Here is a 19,384-nt window from a genome sequence, read left to right on the forward strand (position 1 = left end):
ATATCACATAAAAAGCTATATTGGATTAAAATTTTGTATTTCCTATTTCCTATTAGACTCGGGCTCCATTGTTTTATTACACTCAGACTCTATTGTTTCCGATCTAAAAAAAAGACTCCATTATTTTTGTGCGAGAGTATTAAAAGAAGTCACTATGTTTATGGAGAGGATTTAGAAATTCTGACATTAATTAAAAAAGATAAGAATATACTCCCTATGTATAGAAAAAGAATGTTGTTTTGGATAAGGTCTGGGTCAAACATTGAGAATATAAATCATGAATAACTTTTAAGTTATTGAGTTTGAAAAAGTGAAAGCCATATGAATAGATTTTTTAAAAGAGCTCTTTCATAAAAATATACATATATCACTTTTGATCAAATATTTTTTATAAAAATAAGCAGTCAGAGTTATGCTTTGGAGATCCTATTGCTATTCTTAAAGTCTTCTATTTTCTATATGGAAGGAGTACATTGTTAGATTTTATGAAGATCTAACGGGCTAGATTAACTCGAAGAGAATATTTTATGTTAATCTAAAAAAGCAAAGGATTTACACAATTAGATTTTATGAAGATCTAATAGTCTAGACTTATTTGAAGATAAATTTCATGTTAACCTAATAAAGAGAAGGATTTAAACGGTTAGATTTATAAAGATCTAGAGGTTCATATTAATTTAAAGAATCCATATTTAAATAGCTAAATTAGAAATAAAAAAATAGAATAGACCAAGCTTATAACGTCAAAGATTTTTCACAAAAGATATGGAAATCTATCTTTCATCCATGTGCTATTCAAGTCAAAATGTATTGCATTAGGAAATAATATTATTGGTTTTTCTCAGTGCCATGGGAATGGGTCCCCTTAGCTCTGGACAGATCGGGGGGTAGATAGACCCAAGGCCATTCAAATATATATATATAATAGCTCTATTAGTTACTATTTTCTATAAATTTAATTTGAATTAGATTAGTTTCAATTAGAACAAAGATAATACGTATCTAATAAAGTGACTAATAATTTAGAATAGAAGCAGTAATATAGAAAACTAGGTGATACCCCGCGCGTTGCTGCGGGATTTCTTAAATTTAACGTGAAATTTGAAGGTAGAAAAATTAAGATGATTGCATGGCAACATTCACACAAAAAATCGATGGAAAACATAAATAGATGGTCCTAATGGACGTTGATGTGACATTTGATATAATGGATTCCTATATGATGCGAATAACTTGCATGTTAAGAGAAATAGAGTTAATGACTTTAGTAGGTGTCATCTATATAGGCTATATAGTTGATATGAATTTTACTTGCATGTTATTTTTTATCAAAATCTAGTAGAAATCGATAAACTAACGTCAATAGAATATTTGATCACATTATAAAAGAATAGGTGCTCAAAGAAATAGAGTATGTATATGAGTATTTACCTTAATAGATTAAAGATTAAAAGTATTGCAAAAATAGAGTATGCATATGACTTTATGTAAATAGATTAAAGATTAAAAGTATTGCACATAGTAGAGATCATATGGACATTTTCTTGTTTATTGAATCTCGTAAAAATCGATAAGCTAAAAGAAAAAACACCGATATAATATTTGATCACATTATAGAAGAATAGGTGATGAAAAAATAACGTATGTATATGATTTTATTTTAGTTAATTAAAGACTAAAAGTATTGCATATTGTAGAGATGACATGAACATGTTTTATAATTAATAAGGTAGTTGAAATTTAGTGGGACACTTAGTGGAGAATGATGTAGACACCTTGCATGAAGAGAGAAATAGTTAGTGGGTGCTATCTATATAGGATATATAGATTATAGAAGAATAGGTGATGAAAAAAATAACGTATGTATATGATTTTATTTTAGTTAATTAAAGACTAAAAGTATTGCATATTGTAGAGATGACATGAACATGTTTTATAATTAATAAGGTAGTTGAAATTTAGTGGGACACTTAGTGGAGAATGATGTGGACACCTTGCATGAAGAGAGAAATAGTTAGTGGGTGCTATCTATATAGGATATATAGAGAATGATGTGGACACCTTGCATGAAGAGAGAAATAGTTAGTAGGTGCTATCTATATAGGATATATAGATATCAAATATCTAGCTACCCGCGCTATTTGCGCGGGCCACCTTGCTAGTTATATTATACTCGGATGCTTATTTAGCAGTAATTATCATCACATGGTAGAAACAGTTCTCTCTTAAAAAAGAAGCAGTAGTTGTCCTCATCAAAGATTTCGGACTTCCTGTTCTTATTGGTAACACCGTAACAGGTGATCACATCCACTCATTTCATGGATACAAACATGTACAGATAAAATTATATAAAACATTTCATTTATCTCATAACCGGAAAACATCATCAAGTGAGGACTTAGGATTCATGGTGCGTACATGCTGCATCTGCCTGAATTGCCTCGAGTAGGTCAGCAAGTGCTCAACCAGTTAAAGAGCAGATCCGCATCAGACATCATCCAGGCCCCACCGTCCAGTGGGACGCGAGAAAACCATCACCTGGATCCTGCCCCCTCCTCACCCTCTCCACTTCCGTTTTCACGATCCTTGCGTCGCGGCTCCGATCCACCGCAGCACCGCACCGCACCGCACCGCCGCGAGCACATCGGGTGCCGGTGCGGCAGGCGAGATCCGAGGACGCCCCCCTCCCCCGCGCCCCTCCCGAATGGCCGCCGCCGGCCGCAGATAGAGAGAGAGAGGCGCGGGCGGCGCGTGCAGATCCAGATCCGGCGGGCAGGCGTGGACGAGATCGCCCCCACCGCCATGGCGGGCGCGGTGTCCGCGCTCTTCCTGCTGGACATCAAGGGCCGCGTCCTCGTCTGGCGCGACTACCGCGGCGACGTCTCCGCGCTCCAGGCCGAGCGCTTCTTCACCAAGCTCCTCGACAAGGAGGTAAGTGACCGATCAGCGCCCCCCGGGCCTCACCTGCTGTCTGCTCCTGAGATCTGCTCGGTCGTGGTGCTGAGTTCCTGTGGAATGGGTAGGACGACGCGGAAGTGCACTCGCCGGTGGTCTACGACGACGCCGGCGTCACGTACATGTTCATCCAGCACAGCAACGTCTTCCTCCTCACCGCCGCCCGCCAGAATTGCAACGCGGCCAGCATTCTCCTCTTCCTTCACCGCGTCGTTGATGTACGTGCCCTTGCCTCCCTGTTTGCTGAGATATGGTGATGACATTGTAGCGCCCGGTTCGTTCATGCGACTTGGGCGTGAGTGCAGGTGTTCAAGCACTACTTTGAGGAGTTGGAGGAGGAGTCGCTCAGAGATAACTTTGTCGTCGTGGTAAGCAAATGCTCAAGCACTACTTCTGTTTGATGTTAGGTTGCTGGGAACTGACACGATAGGGTGCCATTTTGTGTGTACAGTATGAGTTGCTTGATGAGATGATGGATTTTGGGTACCCGCAATACACGGAGGCAAAGATCTTGAGCGAGTTCATCAAGACAGATGCGTACAGGATGGAGGTCTCGCAGAGGCCACCCATGGCTGTGACAAATGCTGTGTCATGGAGAAGTGAGGGGATCCGGTACAAGAAGAACGAAGTATGTTAATTTTCTATCTACCGTCCCTTTTGATGCAGGCAGACAGTTCTGTTATAGTACTTTACAAACCACCACACTTTGTTTCTGCAGGTCTTCTTGGATGTGGTGGAGAGTGTTAACATTCTAGTTAACAGCAATGGGCAGATTGTGAGATCAGATGTCGTTGGGGCACTGAAGATGAGAACATATTTGAGGTGAGTTTGCATTCTCCTTTGCAGACAAAGATTTATGAGACCGTATTACTAAACACGAAAGACTAAAAGCTGCTGATCATGTGATCTCACGACTATATAATTATGTCACTCGTTAGCTAATCCCTTGTAGAATACCATTATTCAGACTAGCGAGCGGTTTATTGATAGGATTTGTAGAAGATTGACTGATTTTACGCTGGATAGGGATAAGGTCCCTCTTTGTTATGATGTGGAGATTAGTGATTGATAGGTATGAAAATTTTAATTTGTTTTTTTCTCGAGCACGCAGGAGAGCTGCGTATATTTGTATTAAGAGAGTAAAAGAGTGGTCCAATTACAATGAACAGCACTTCACCTTGGACCAGAGTGAGGGCTGTAAGGGTCTCCTGTGAAAATTTTAAATTGTTAGGATGTTACGTGTCCAATGTTACTAGATCTGATTCCAGTTAATTTTCTTACTACCTAGTTTGCTCAATCTTTATTTGGGGCTTGTATCATGTTATTTTACTTCACTTTTGCTTTTGATGGACCTGCTTGTAACTTTTATCATACAGTAATTGCTTCCATTTTGGTGTCTTTGCTTTTGAAAGGTTGCATGAATTCATAGTTTTCGAGACTCTTCATTTTTTTACTTTCTTTACAAGCTATAGATGGTTTTGTTATACTTAGGCACACCATGTAAGCCTTGAGTAATTCATAGAGAGCATCAATGAATATCTTGGGCTTGCACCAATAATGCAACTATATTGTAGAGCTGAAATTTAATTACTGTTTTAACTATTTTTTTAATATAAAATTTCATTGCTAAGGCTGTTGTTTGTGCCGACTTGAAAGTTTACTTTAGCAGAAATGTACTATTATGTTCGGGATATATATGTTGTCTAATTAGAGCTATAAATTTTATTCCTCCTGAATAGGTATAAATTTATTCCTCACGTACATACTTGTAAATGAACTCGATGTGCTATAAAGAATATGAAGCAAGTTAACTATTGAAATCCCAATCAGCAGTCACTACCTAACGATAGAACTTCAAAAGGAAGGGTTAGATGTGGTTTACCAGGTTTTGAGTATACTACAGAGGAAGTTGGCTAGCTGTGAGGTCGATAATTTATTTAAGTATATTGCACATCCAGTATTCAGATAGAGAGATGACTTATCGAATAGCAATGTGAGAGAAATTATAAGGTGCGCATACATTATTTATGCTTGTAATGTTCGTACTGCAACGGATTCTTATCAGTATGGTATTCAGTTAATAGATGTTGGTTGTGTTTCTGTTTTAAAACTTTGAGATTAGCTGGAGACTATTGGCCTACTTTTTAAAAATAAGAAGTATGTTACTTGAATGATTTTTTTACTGATTTTCAGAATTTGATGTATTCTGTTTCATAATATTGAAAGCCAACCTGTCAACTAGGCTTTGAACTAATCATTTTATGCTGTTACACGTGATATGTTTACCATCAGTGTTCTCCTTGCATTCAGATATGTTTACCATCTGTTAATCTGAAACCCTAACAACGATATATTTTGAAACAGTGGAATGCCAGAGTGCAAACTTGGCTTAAATGATAGGGTTCTTTTGGAGGCTCAAGGCCGAGCAACTAAAGGAAAAGCAATAGACCTTGATGATATCAAATTTCATCAGTAAGCAAATGGCATTGCTCTTTTGTTTACCAAACCAGCATTACTACTTAAGCATGACCATTCTCCCTTTTCTTTTTCAGGTGTGTACGTTTGGCTAGATTTGAGAATGATAGAACTATATCTTTCGTACCTCCTGATGGGTCTTTTGATCTAATGACGTACAGGCTTAGCACTCAGGTTCTCTTCCTGATCAACTATGGTATGCTTTAGACATGTGAAATGCCTTTGTTTGGTCATTTTTCACATGCCTATCTTCATTGGATATCCTTCAGGTGAAACCTCTTATCTGGGTAGAAGCACAAATTGAAAAGCATTCTAGAAGCCGTATAGAACTCATGGTGAAGGCAAGGAGTCAGTTCAAGGAAAGGAGGTGAGCGCTGTTTTATAATAGCAAGATTTGCATGTCTTACAGGTGTGGGCTATTTCAAAGGATGGGTTTCTTGTTTTGCATTTGCAGCACAGCAACAAATGTTGAAATTGAAGTGCCTGTTCCTTCAGATGCCACAAACCCAAATATAAGAACTTCAATGGGTTCTGCTGCGTATGCCCCTGAGAGAGATGCAATGGTCTGGAAAGTAAAATCATTTCCTGGTGGCAAGGTAACTAGTACCTGAAATTTGTTTTGATTCTGTTCTTTGCTACTACGAGGTGTGCTAATGTGCTGAAGCTATTACTCTAGGAATACATGTGCAGAGCGGAATTTAGTCTTCCTAGCATAACAGCGGAAGAAGGGGCCCAAGAAAAGAAGGCGCCAATACGAGTGAAATTTGAGATACCATATTTCACCGTATCAGGCATTCAGGTAATACATTTGATGTTTGTAGTTTGTGTTTCTAATATTCTATCTGTGGTGTTTTCCCGGAGTCTTCAGTCTGTGAATGGTTCGTTATCCTGTGTATTATGCAGGTTCGGTATCTGAAGATAATTGAAAAGAGTGGTTACCAGGCACTTCCCTGGGTTAGATACATTACAATGGCCGGCGAATATGAGCTGAGACTTATATGAGCTACTCTCTTTTCTGGCTGCTGGAAGACATTGATGATACCGCAAGACCCTGAAGACACATATTTGCCCTATATCCTGCCATCAGTTGGCATTGAATGTAGCATGGAAGTTTTCTCCTTAAATGCCATACAAGGTCCCCCCCCCCCCCCCTCTGTGGTTTGTTGTTCATCTTGTTAGGCACACCTTACCATGGTTACTGTAAGTTACCCATCAAGTATAGCTTTGGAAAAAGGAAACTTTCACTTTTCAGTTCACTTGTATTATTATTGATTTATTTTTGTGGGTACCAAACTTGGACTTGTTTCTTTTTGTATTACACGGAAAATTTGAGCTGATTTGAGTTCGATGAAACACATCTTGTCATAAATGGGTGGCAACTCTGAACTGTAGGTTGAAACTATGTTGCTCTTCTATTGTAGCCATGGAAAAACAAAGGAAAGCCAACCAAAACTTTTGAAGACTTAGTTTATTTCAAATGGTTTTTGTTTTTTATTTTGAAATGTTTTGCCATGTTGGCATTGTTTGGTATAAATGGAGGCAAGGGGCTACGCCAAATCCTTATTGTACCATTTGTTGCATGTACCATAAAAGGTCAAGTGTGCAATGAGATCAGAGTTATGAGTGCTTCATCCAAGGAAGCTGAACATGCATTTCATATTGTGAACCCATCTTATAGACATTGAACTGTTGTTGTCCCCTTCTAGATCCAAAGAAATTTCCACTCAGAACTTTTTTTTAAGTACTTTTAAAATATTTTTGTTGTTTAAGTACACCTGTCACACTGTTTTTGGTTAAAAAATGTGGGCCAATGCGTGTTTTCTGAAGTCTACTTGGAAGATGTATTTGTCATGTTCTGATGATTAAGTTGTCTGTAGGAAGATAGGTAGAGATTTCCTGCAGGAATACTGAGAGGTTACTTAGATGTATTCGGTAGACTTGGAAGATGTCTTTGTCATGTTCCGTTGATTAAGATTTCTGTAGGAAGATAGGTAGAGATTTCCTGCAGGAATACTGAGAGGTTGCTTAGATGTATTCATTAGGTGGGTCAATGCTTGTTTTCTGAAGTCTAGGGGAATATGTTTTCGGCATGTCCTGATGATTATGTTTTCTGTAGGAAGAGTGGTAGAGACTTCCTTTGTGGGAGCTAGGAAGGCTGGGAGAAAATCTTTCTTTGTAATAGCGAAGAGACGCTGCATGCAGAAGCATAACATCCTCTCGCATATTTCCTCTGCATCCTTTGAATTGACCAACCCTCCTCCTTTCCTGGGCATGTTTCCTCTTCATTTTGCATTTTCCCTCAGCATCCTTTGAATCGGCCCTTTCTTTCCTGGGCGTATTTTCTCTGCCTTTTTGTTTCGTTCCTTTGCATCATTTGAATTGGCCGGAGCAGTTATTTCCTGGGCATGGATTTCATCAGATCCTTGTGCGATTTTGTCTTCGGCCCTTTCACGGAGTTGTTCTCCAGGACCTTCCAGTATGTCTTGTCCTGCGACAGCTTCATCAGTGCCATGTCAAGGGAGATGAAGGAGCTGGGAAGCAGGAGGGATGACGTGGAGCGCTGCGTCAGCATCGCGGTCGAGCAGGGGATGAAGCCGACGAGCCAGCTGCAGTGGTGGATGGAGTCCGTGGAATCGTTGGAGAGAGACGCCACGGTGATCCAGGATGACTTCCGTAGCCGGCCGAGCTCATGGAGCCTCTGGTCCGCCTACCAAATCAGCAAGAGGGCCGGTGAGATGCGGTCGCTGGCGCGCAGCCTCAAGAGCAAAGGTGACTTTGAGACGGTGGCCACTCAGGTATGCTCCAACTTGTTCATGGAGATGCCGGGCAACGAGTGCATCGGAAGGGAGCCCATGCTGGAAGAGATGTATGCTCTGATGCAAGATGATAGTGTCACAGCATGGTGGGCATCCATGGCATGGCTGGAGTGGGGAAGTCAACCCTGCTCCACGCGTTCCACAATGGCATGGTCTCCAGGATGGCACATGGGCGACGTGCAACGAGGAGGTGTGCGACCGGATGGATGTCAGGAAGAAGATGAGAGTAGAGTGCCTGCCGTGGGAGAGCTCATGGGCGCTGTTCCAAGGAAAAGCAGCTGGGGCGGAGCTTGTCGGGTCAAGCTCGGAGATGCAGGCGTACGCCGAGGAGCTGGCCAAAAACTGCGGGGGCTTGCCCTGCGCGCTCGTCACGGTTGCTCGCGCAATGGCGAGCAAGCGAACGGTGCAGGAGTGGAAGCACGCAACCATGGCCGTGAGCAGGAGGCCTTGGGAGGTCGCCGGCATGGTGGACGACGTGCTGTCCCCGTTGAAGAGCAGCTACGACCGGTTCTGCGATGACGGCCTCAAGACCTGCCTCTTGTACTGTGCGATGTTCCCGCCGGGCTTCAACATCTCCAAGACGTGGGTCATCGACTACTGCATCGGCGAGGAAGCCATTGATGGTTTCGGCAACCCCGAGGAGGCATACAACAGGGGTTACAGTCTCCTTGGTAACCTCGAGGCTGCCTCCTTGCTGGAGAGAGGCGACGACGCCGACAAGATCAGGGTTCACCCGGTGGTGCGCCTCCTTATCGCTTGGCTGGTGTCGGCGTGCGGGAGGGAGACGAGCCGGTGGCTCGTGCGGCCGGGCGCTGGCCTCGCCGAAGTACCGGACGTCGAGGGGTGGAGGAGAGCACGGCGCATGTCGCTGATGCACAACCAGATCTCTCTTCTGCCGCCGGCGCCGTCGTGCCCTGACCTGTTGACTCTGCTTCTCTGCGAGAACCACAGGCTGTCAAAGGTCCCCGACGCCTTTTTCCAGTGCATGCCACGGCTGAGAGTGCTGGATCTCTCCAACACGGCGATCGAGCGGCTTCCCGTGGGCATCGCCGCCCTGCCGGACCTGCAGCACCTCGACGTCTCGCGCACCAACCTCGTCGCGCTGCCGCAGGAGGTAGGGGCGCTCGGGGAGCTCAGGTTCCTACAGCTCTCGTGGACGCCGTGCCTGCGTGCCGTTCCCAGCGGGGCGATCTCCAGCCTCCTGCAGCTGCGAGCGCTTCACATGTACTCCAGCTTCGCGGACTGGGAGGCGACCGGCGCCGCCAGTTTCGACGAGTTGGAGAGACTCTGGCAGCTGCGGTCGCTGGACCTCACGCTTCAAACAGTGGAGGCTCTCAGGAGGCTCGCCGCATCCGCGCAGCTCGGCGCCTCCACGCGGCGTCTGCACCTGTCCCGGTGCCAAGGCCTGGGGGGCATCAGGCTGCCGGCCGGGGCGCTCTGGGCGAACATGAACGCGCTGCAGTGGCTCCGCATCTCCAGCTGCGCCAATCTCGAAGACGTGACCATCAGCGTGGACGAAGGAAGCAGCCGGCGCCGGCGAGCTTCGCTGCCCAGCCTGCAGGAGCTCGTCCTGCATCGGCTTCCCAAGGTAAAGGTCGTGTGGCGGGGCGACCAGCCGTTCCTGTCCCTTCGCCGCGTGTACGTCTGGTCCTGCACCGGCATCGAGGCCCTGATAGTCCGTGACGAGCCGGCGGCGGCGTCAGACGACGCCACGGTGGCGCGCGGCGCGTTCCCGAACGTGACCCACGTGCAGCTCGTGAACTTGCCGGAGCTGAAGAGCTTGGTTGCTGGAGGGGGAGGGGGCGCGTCGCTGGCGCTGCCAGCGCTGGAGGTTCTGGAGGTGAGGAGGTGCCCGAAGCTGGGCAGCCTCTCTGGTGCCAGGCCGAAGGCGGCGGCGGTGGTGCGGTGCGTCGCCGAGTGGTGGGCAGGGCTGGACTGGGCGGACGATGCCGCCAAAGCTAGCTTCAAACCCGTGTTTATCTAGGATGAATTCAGTCCTCTTTTGCAGGAACAGGGGTTGACACCAAAATTTGGTAATTTTATAGCTAACTAGCATAGTGCTCGTGTGTTGCTACGGATAAATTTTATTCAGATCTACATCGGGCCACCAACCTTTTGCTCTCTCCTTGTACAAACCGTGTCGTGACCGCGCAATCTATTGATTGCCTAGGTTCCGATTGGGATTCGGATTGATCTGTTCGGGTTCTGATTAAGACTTCGATTGATTTGTTCGGATCTAGTTTGGATTCCGAATTGACGGATCAAGGAATCATTGCATGTCTTAGAAATAGTGGAGATAGGGATAGAGATAGAAATGAAGTATATGAAAGGAAATCGATAATTTGATGAATATTGATTTGAAGACAGCGGATTTCAAAATGCATGTCAGGGAAGGACACGTGCTGGACGAAATATAAATCGGACAAGGAAACCAGTGTCAGCAAGGAATTTTAATGGAACTCTGCAAGAAAGGAAATTAAAATCCATGCATCTTAATGGTACTGACAAGGAAACTAGATTTAGCGTTGGTACTGAGAATTGGATCTCCCAAGGATAGCGGTCGATCACTCCAGCGGCTGCCGGTGGGCATCGGTTCGCTGCCAAACCGGCAGTAGTAACTCAACAACTCGCGAACCAACCTTTGTCCGGAGACAGCAGCTCACCTCAATTTACATTGCACTTTTGCGGGTCAAGTTTGGGCGATGATGGGTAACTGGACGCACAACTTGATCCACTTGCCGACTCAAGATATGGAAGTCGCAGATTGGTGGGCGAAGGCTCGAAGCAACCATGACAGCGGCGGAGCTAGCCATCGGAGCCACCGGTGTCACCTCCTTTGCACACCGGTGTCAACTCCATAAATAAACAGTACATAACAGTAATTTTCTTTGATCTTACACAAAATTATCGTTGTCAACTGACAACAATAAGTATATGCCTAGCTTCGCCCCTGAACCATGATGATATATGGCGCTTGAAATATATGGAAGGCACGTAACAGAAGGGTGTTTGACTAGAAGATCATGGTTTTGCAAGAGATCAAGCAAGAAGTGCAGTGTAGGACTGCAGCGTCTGGAAAACCTGAGTTATCCTTGTTTAATGTTTAGTCAGTACTTTTTAGAGTTCGAGTTGTCAATCTTTTATGTAATATCAACCTTGTTTGAACCTTGAACCTTCTCTTCTCTACCTTAAATGACAAAGCGGAGCACCCGCAATTTCTTCAAAAAAAAAAACCTTTGTCCGGAGCACCCACAAAGTTAGAATGTCAGCGTTTGTTTTGTTAGAATATATGCAGTTGCCAACATTGTCAAAGCACGCGCTTTTAAATGCTTTCTAGTTCCTCATTTCTTGTTTGGCTTTTATAAACAGGTGGGCATTCACATACATACACGGACGCACAAACATACGACATTCACATTCCTCATGGTTCCTCTCCATGGTTAGAAGATAGTCCCACCTCAACTACAATGGGAATATATCAGGTGCAAACCAACCCTCCTACGCCTCTCTTTGGATGTTGATCCGATAGCCCAGATTGAAATTTGCATGGTTCACACGAAGAGATTGGTTTATACCTGATATGTTCTCCAACTACAATTGTGTTTCATTTCTTCAGTCCCAAAGACACCTACTGCGCACTGAACCTCCCCATGGCAAATGTACAAGCAGAGAGCAATTGATGTACTCTAGCAGATGTCCACACGTGTCTGTCTAGGCGTGTAGCTATGGCTGCTGCTCCTTGATGATGGCTGCCAGGTCGAGGCAGTTGCTGACGAGGCGGCTGATGTGGCGCTGCGCCCCTGGTATGGGCGACCGCAGCTCCGGCCGCTGGTCGAAGATGTCCTCGCAGTCGGCGGAGAAGGTGCCCGCCGCCGACAGCTCCGTCATGAGGTCCGCGCTGCCGCCGCCGCTCCTCAGCGTGTCCCGCGTGCTGTTCAGCGAGTCCACCAGCGACGCGTAGCTCTCCCTGCATGACTGCAGCGACGACGCCATCCCGTCGCCCATGTCGCCCCCCGACCGCATCGCCGCGTCCAGCTTCATCGCCGCCATCGCCGCCTTCACCGCCGTGATCCGCAGCGACGTGTCCAGCAGCTGCTCCGGCGTCGCCACCCCGGGCAGCGTCGCCATCGTCGTGCACAGCGTCTTGTAGTGCATCTACACGCATGCCATCACACACATGCACATGTAAGCAATGCAATCTGTATGGCATTGGTATGGACTTCGTCGATCTCTGATCTACAAAGCTTCGTGGGTGTGGGTGCGCGCGCGCGCGATCGAGCGCTCTACTTGTTGGCATAGCGCCATGAGTTGATCGTGGCCGGCGGCGGCGAACAGGCGACGGCCGTCGGAGGCGGGGGCGGCCGCGGCCGCGCTGGGGCTGAAGACGATGGGGTGGACCACGCGGGCACCGACGGAATTCAAAGACGCCGCCGAGGCGGCGACTAGAATCAGAGCGGCGATAATGTGCCGGAATCGGAACATTGCTTGGTCCTTGGAAATGAGGAATGAGCGTCAGCAAAACAAGAGAGACGAGGGCCTGGGAGAGGGCTATAAACGGGAGCCGTTCGTGCCCGGAAAAATGGTGCTGGTGTGGTATTGACTGCAAGTGAAAACTGGCCGTAAATTTTTTTGGGTTGCTCTGGCTGGCCAGCCTTCATTGTAGGTCCGTCCACCCTAGCATTTGGTTCGGCAAATTATTACTTGGTGTATATGGAGCAGAGGAAAAACTTACATGAAACATTCGTATCTTTCTGGAAATCAATAAAGTTGCCATTTTCAAAAAAAAAACATGGAACATTCTTCGGCCCATATGCATTGCAACGGGACAAGATCATACTTACATTCTGATCCATTTTCTGGCTCCAAAGAAATTCTAGATAGGTTAATAGTACTATTGATCCAATAGACAGCTCCTCTACTTCAAAGCATCTTCTATTTTACGGTATCATCAGAATTACTTAAACCAGCTGCAAGATTCTGCCACTAGGGCACTAGGCAGCCGGCACATACATCAACACAGATCAAATACAGATTAAACTAGGAGTACACACAAAATCAAAGTCGTCTCTACTAGTTGATATATACTAAACAGTGTTGAAACGGAATCTTGAATCTTCGTAGGTCAGAGCAAGGACACCATCGAAAATTGACTAAACTAACCTACGTAATAGTGACGCATCTAGGAGCAGGGGATTGGTCAGGAACTCCGCAGCTGGCAACCGAATTGCCACGTTCAGCTGCTGTGGTCACCGGTACGATGGAGTTGAAGGCCGGGGCCATCCCCATCGGGTCCGTTGGCCGGGCAGTGGCAACTAGGAACCAATTGGATTCATTCGAGGCGAAGTTTGACATTTTGGCAGCAGCAAGTTGGCGTCTACTAATATCTGTCTTAGCTGTTGTTATCTATCACAAACATCCAGAGGAAACCTTGTCGCTACAGGACATGCGGACAGGAAAAATCAGGCCTGAACCAAATAGTTACAGTCTGAACTAGAGTAGTCTCGAAAAGAACGGATGGATAGAGCCGCGTGCATGCCTATTCTATAGGGATGCAAGTAGGTACCATTGATGTTTTTTGATTTGTCATTTTAGTTTATTTTCTCTCTCAATCTAATTATGTAGCATGCCATTCTAATTCATTTTATCAAGGTTTGGATCGGCTCAATGACTCAAAAAAAAAGGTGGGACTTTGCATCCCTACTGTTCTCGCATGATGCTTTTGACAATGGAAACCGCAAATTGGCCGCTTGCATGTCGAACCAGCCGATTTGCTAGACCATGGCAAGCCCGTTTTCTTCAACCTGCACACAGTTTCGTCAAAGATCAATCCGTGTTCCTACCCGCCACTGGATGTCCAATATCCTCTGCATCTCAGTACATCATATTCCTGTGAACAGCAATCTTGGGTAGCTGTCTGGAAGACTAATTTGCATTGATCTGTCGAATTCAGGAACTAAATGAAATACTACAACTAGTTTGCATTGATCTGTCGAATTCAGGAACTAAATGAATTACTACAAGCTAGGCGACTGTGATACATATTATGTCAATGCTCAACTAAATTCAGGATGATCAGGCATGGTTGATGGTGGCATCTGTAACAAATATCAATTATCATTTCCAAAAATGCATGCATGAAATCGATCCATGACATCCATGCATGCATGTGATGTGTGGTGGGCTAGTTTCATAACCCCTCTGTTCCTTTTTGTGCCCAGTATCAATCAGAATCTAACTCTGAAGAGGTCAAGCACATTAGTTATTCCGTGATCACTTGCCCTTATATATATTAGCAGAAAGCCAAGGAGGTTAATTATGCGAGATCTCAAAGTCAGATGGAGAAGGAGAATCCGCCATGTTCTGACGAAACCCCGCAGTCCGCGGGGGTGGCACAGCTATTACTTTAACTTGGCTGCTAGCTAGTTGCTGCAAGTGCAAAAGAATCTTGATTTGCTAGTTTGAGATAAAAATACAGAGTTGGGTGCCTCCGTTCCATAGAATCTCAAAAGAAATTAAATTCATATCCAGTACTACAAGCTTACCTGTCTATTTACATACATATTGGGCAACCACTGGACCCTAGTTCATAGCACTCTTTTGTTATTCGAAGCAAGCTCAAGTCAATGGTTCATAACAAATATCCTAGGAAATGTGTACATCTCATCAAACCTCGTTTATCTCTGAGACAACGAAATAAAGGTTGGATATTTTCATGGTGATGTAATACCAGATCAAACAGGATGTCAGAATAGTTGAGATCAAATAATAAAAACAGAAAACAGCAAGGCGGATCACCTAGTCATTTTCCTAACTACAGTAGTTAATTTTGTGTCTAGCTAAACCTTTTGCGCTTTTTTAGAGCTGAAGCAGCTCGAGGATTTTGATGTGCTCTCCTGTATCCATGTTGTGAATAAATTCCAAATCGAATCGAATTAAGGAGAAAAGCTTTGTCCAATCAGAAGGTGTCTACTCGTCTACTGCAGCTCTTTGCTCAGGATTGTTTTCAGTAGTTTTGCTTGCCCTTTCAGAACCCAGAGGTCACGTTAGATAAACCGTAATGTCATTTTGCATATGTACAAACGCAGCGTTAGTTGATTAATGATTAGCCATATGTGCCAGGATTATACCGTGCTTGTCCAGTTGCATCGGTGAACCTGGACTCTGTTTCATGTAAAATTGTAAATCCAAAACCAAAGAGTTCTCTGCTGCCTGCTGTCCATGCGTTGTTGCAACTATGCGCACGCGTAGACGTAGTTTCCAACCCGCAGTAGGAGGATCTCCAACTCTTTGTGTGCAATATTTTCATTTGGTGAAGCATTATCCCAGTGGAATAAGTATACATATGCTGGTGTCCTGTTTTTTCCCCCTCCCTTGTACCAAAAAGTATATGCTGGAGTCTTGAGGCTGTCATAATCTTAGCTGTGGTAGGCCCATGGAAATTAAAGCCACTTAGTTTGATCTTTTCAAACGTATCATTGGTGTGACCACCAATAGCCTAGCGTCTTTAATTGCCGCTCCGACCTACTTGTGAGATTTTCTTCATTTTTTTTTTACCTTTTTAGACGTCATTTGGACGCAAGTACCTGTTTCTAGCGAAACAGCGGCTAGCTCCAATCCCACTGTTTGACAAGTACGTAGAAAACAAAAGAACAAGTGATAATCCTAAAAGAAAAGGCAGAACAAGTACTATCCATTATAGGACCAGTCACACCACCGTGTCATGTAACGTTTCTTGAAAGAATAACCCGGTTTAGAAGGAGATACATGTGACATTCCGATCCAGAACTTAATAGGATTAATAGGATACCCATATTAATAAGTTGCAACTTTTTTTTTTCTTCCGAAAACTGATCCCAAAAAACTCTGAGATTAAGCGTGCTTGGCCTGGAGCAATTTATGGATGGGTGAGCGACCGAAAAGTTTTTTATGAGTGTGTACGAGTGAGGAAGTGTGCGATGTAAGCGGGGTCCTCAGGAAGGCGGGACGTTACAATACAAGAGACAAGCAGCACAACAGCAGCATCCATCCCATCGTGTTTTAGTATATGAAAAGATTTCCTCCAAAAAAGTTTCCAAAAAAGGTTCTTTTGGTAACACAAAAGCGTTGATGCTTGCTTGCTGCACGAGACGGCACTTTCAGCTCGGTGCGGCATGGTGAATATCCACCACAGACCTCAAAGGAATTCCTCCCTCGCCAACAGGATTTCTCGGATCCCGAGAAGCGTTGGAGCTTGATGAGGTAGTTCCGCGGCCCAAGGAACTGCCGTGACGTGGCCCTCCTCCAAGGTCAGAGGTCACCAGGCCCCGCTTGTCCGTTCGCCCCGACAGCGACATCAACCAGCTCGCTGCTTTCCAACAAAAGGGAAGTTCCCCATCCTCGGAGAGCCGCGGCTCGCGACAGCAATGGTGACGGAGCACCCCGCGGCCGCGCGCGCCGGCCTTTCACTGGCACCGTAAGATCGCCCCACCTCGTGCTTCAAAATCTTTAATCGTTTCCTCGTTTATTTGCCCCTTCGCCGTCCCCAACCATCGCGCGCCGCCGCGACCGGAGCTCTCCGCCGCGCTATATATACTCGTCGCGCCGCGGCATCAGCGCAGCCAGCCAGCCACGTACCGGCAGTGAGTTAGGGAGCAGGACTGCCAGACGCTGAGAAGCAGGCGGGCATGGCGGAGGGGGAGTTGAAGCCGGCGGCGATGGCGATGGAGGTGGAGGGCGCGGAGGCGGCGGCGCCCAAGCCGCGGTTCCGGATGCCGGTGGACTCGGACAACAAGGCCACCGAGTTCTGGCTCTTCTCCTTTGCGAGGCCGCACATGAGCGCCTTCCACCTCTCGTGGTTCTCCTTCTTCTGCTGCTTCCTCTCCACCTTCGCGGCGCCGCCGCTGCTGCCGCTCATCCGCGACACGCTCGGGCTCACGGCCACGGACATCGGCAACGCCGGGATCGCGTCCGTGTCCGGCGCCGTCTTCGCGCGTGTCGCCATGGGCACGGCGTGCGACCTGGTGGGGCCCCGCCTCGCGTCGGCGTCCATCATCCTCCTCACTACGCCCGCCGTCTACTGCTCCGCCATCATCGACTCGGCGTCGTCCTACCTCCTCGTGCGCTTCTTCACGGGCTTCTCGCTGGCGTCGTTCGTGTCCACGCAGTTCTGGATGAGCTCCATGTTCTCGCCGCCCAAGGTGGGGTGGGCCAACGGCGTCGCCGGCGGGTGGGGCAACCTCGGCGGCGGCGCCGTGCAGCTGCTCATGCCGCTGGTGTTCGAGGCCATCCGCAAGGTCGGGAGCACGCCGTTCACGGCGTGGCGCGTGGCCTTCTTCCTCCCGGGCCTGATGCAGACGTGCTCCGCCATCGCGGTGCTGGCGTTCGGGCAGGACATGCCCGACGGCAACTACCGGAAGCTGCACAAGTCCGGCGGCATGCACAAGGACAGCTTCGGCAACGTGCTCCGCCACGCCGCGACCAACTACCGCGGCTGGATCCTGGCGCTCACCTACGGCTACTGCTTCGGCGTGGAGCTCGCCGTGGACAACATCATCGCGCAGTACTTCTTCGACCGGTTCGGCGTGAAGCTCAGCACCGCCGGGTTCATCGCCGCCAGCTTCGGGATGGCCAACATCGTCTCCCGCCCCGGCGGCGGGCTCCTCTCCGACTGGCTGTCGAGCCGGTTCGGGATGCGCGGCAGGCTGTGGGGGCTGTGGGTGGTGCAGACGGTCGGGGGCGTCCTGTGCGTGGTGCTGGGCGTGGTGGACTACTCCTTCGGCGCGTCCGTGGCCGTCATGATCCTCTTCTCCTTCTTCGTGCAGGCGGCCTGCGGGCTCACCTTCGGCATCGTGCCCTTCGTGTCGCGGCGGTCGCTGGGGCTGATCTCCGGCATGACCGGCGGCGGCGGCAACGTCGGCGCCGTGCTGACGCAGCTCATCTTCTTCCACGGGTCCAAGTACAGGACGGAGACGGGGATCATGTACATGGGGCTCATGATCATCGCGTGCACGCTGCCCGTCACGCTCATCTACTTCCCGCAGTGGGGCGGCATGTTCGTGGGACCGCGCCCGGGGGCAACGGCGGAGGACTACTACAACCGGGAGTGGACGGCGGAGGAGCGCGACAAGGGGTACAACACCGGCAGCGTGCGCTTCGCGGAGAATAGCGTGCGCGAGGGGGGGAGGTCGGGCAGCCAGTCCAAGCACACTGTCCCCGTCGAGTGATGCCTTTGGTGCTGCTGCTCGTATCGTATCGTATCGTATCGTATCGTATCGTATCGTATCGTATAGTCAGGGGCAGGGCAGGTCCCTCGCGATCTCCAACGATGGTTACTGTCCGTGACTCGTGGTGGCACACTGCCGGTCACCCTTGAAATTGGTTGTGTGCTGTTTCACTGTGTATTTGTGCAGCCGTGTGGTAGGTAATTTCTGCTTGATGATTGATGAAGAAAAAGCTGGCCTGGTGACGAGTTTCGGCAAAGAGAGATGCATTATGAGTGGTACTACAAGGGATTTGTTTATTTGTGACAAAACAAGATGCTTGCAAGAGTATAAATAGATTAAAGGTTGTTTTCTCCATACATATATACCCCCAATCCTCCTATGTATGATGCTTGCTAAAGAAGTCCGGTGTTACTGTTTATTGTGTTCATTTCTGTTTAAAGTAAAAGTTTGTGACGCTTTCGGCAAAGAGCGTAATACTAGATGGAATTGTTTATTTGATGGGTGATTTTCTTTGTTTCCTTATATGTAAAAACTACCTTTCTTGTATTCCTAGGTCAATAAACAATCAAAAAACATACTTATCACACTACAATTCTGATACTACTAGTCTAATCAACTCGTGCTCCCGCATAAACTAATTAGTATTAATATAAAAATAAGGCTATAGCTAATAATTATAATTATCTATCTCATGCCAACTTTCATATATTAAATATTCAAACACATACTCTAGTACTCTACAATATATATTTATCATTGTCTAGTTGCAATAGATTTTATTTTGCATCACACCTCCATTTGTGTTTGATATATATTTAATTGAACCACTTATTTGTGAATTATTATTCTTATCTATTCAATCATACATGAATATATGGTGACACATATTGTGGTAGTATTTTTATATAAACAATAACATAGATAATATATTAATAA

The 19,384-nt window shown here is 46.7% G+C and overlaps 3 protein-coding genes and 1 pseudogene across 3 annotated transcripts; 3 read left to right on the forward strand and 1 right to left on the reverse strand.

Moving 5' to 3' along the window:
• Positions 1-2,506: 2,506 nt before the first annotated feature.
• On the forward strand, positions 2,507-6,832 carry LOC120707764 (AP-1 complex subunit mu-2-like). The gene is made up of 11 exons (XM_039992770.1): positions 2,507-2,931; positions 3,024-3,173; positions 3,261-3,323; positions 3,407-3,583; positions 3,674-3,777; positions 5,320-5,427; positions 5,508-5,604; positions 5,700-5,797; positions 5,885-6,026; positions 6,107-6,229; positions 6,334-6,832. The coding sequence occupies exons 1-11, from the start codon at positions 2,803-2,805 to the stop codon at positions 6,430-6,432; spliced, it is 1,290 nt and encodes a 429-aa protein (XP_039848704.1). The 5' UTR covers positions 2,507-2,802; the 3' UTR covers positions 6,433-6,832.
• A 151-nt stretch (positions 6,833-6,983) lies between these two features.
• Positions 6,984-10,429, forward strand: LOC120707765 (annotated as a pseudogene).
• Positions 10,430-11,668: 1,239 nt separating this feature from the next.
• On the reverse strand, positions 11,669-12,744 carry LOC120710704. The gene has a single exon (XM_039996300.1). The coding sequence runs from the start codon at positions 12,399-12,401 to the stop codon at positions 11,970-11,972; it is 432 nt and encodes a 143-aa protein (XP_039852234.1). The 5' UTR covers positions 12,402-12,744; the 3' UTR covers positions 11,669-11,969.
• Positions 12,745-16,604: 3,860 nt separating this feature from the next.
• On the forward strand, positions 16,605-18,946 carry LOC120707766 (high-affinity nitrate transporter 2.3). The gene is made up of 2 exons (XM_039992771.1): positions 16,605-18,466; positions 18,497-18,946. Exon 1 carries the CDS (start codon positions 16,910-16,912, stop codon positions 18,446-18,448), a length of 1,539 nt encoding a protein of 512 aa, XP_039848705.1. The 5' UTR covers positions 16,605-16,909; the 3' UTR covers positions 18,449-18,466; positions 18,497-18,946.
• Positions 18,947-19,384: the final 438 nt, after the last annotated feature.

This window comes from Panicum virgatum, chromosome 5K (genome assembly GCF_016808335.1).
Source record: "Panicum virgatum strain AP13 chromosome 5K, P.virgatum_v5, whole genome shotgun sequence".
Lineage (NCBI taxonomy): Eukaryota > Viridiplantae > Streptophyta > Magnoliopsida > Poales > Poaceae > Panicum > Panicum virgatum.

Coding starts and splice junctions, on each gene's coding strand:
- LOC120707764 (XM_039992770.1), top strand. CDS start 2,803: ATGGCGGGCGCGGTGTCCGCGCTCTTCCTGCTGGACATCAAGGGCCGC. Junction 3,324..3,406: donor GAGATAACTTTGTCGTCGTG/GTAAGCAAATGC, acceptor TTGTGTGTACAG/TATGAGTTGCTTGATGAGAT. Junction 6,027..6,106: donor AATCATTTCCTGGTGGCAAG/GTAACTAGTACC, acceptor CTATTACTCTAG/GAATACATGTGCAGAGCGGA.
- LOC120710704 (XM_039996300.1), bottom strand. CDS start 12,401: ATGCACTACAAGACGCTGTGCACGACGATGGCGACGCTGCCCGGGGTG.
- LOC120707766 (XM_039992771.1), top strand. CDS start 16,910: ATGGCGGAGGGGGAGTTGAAGCCGGCGGCGATGGCGATGGAGGTGGAG.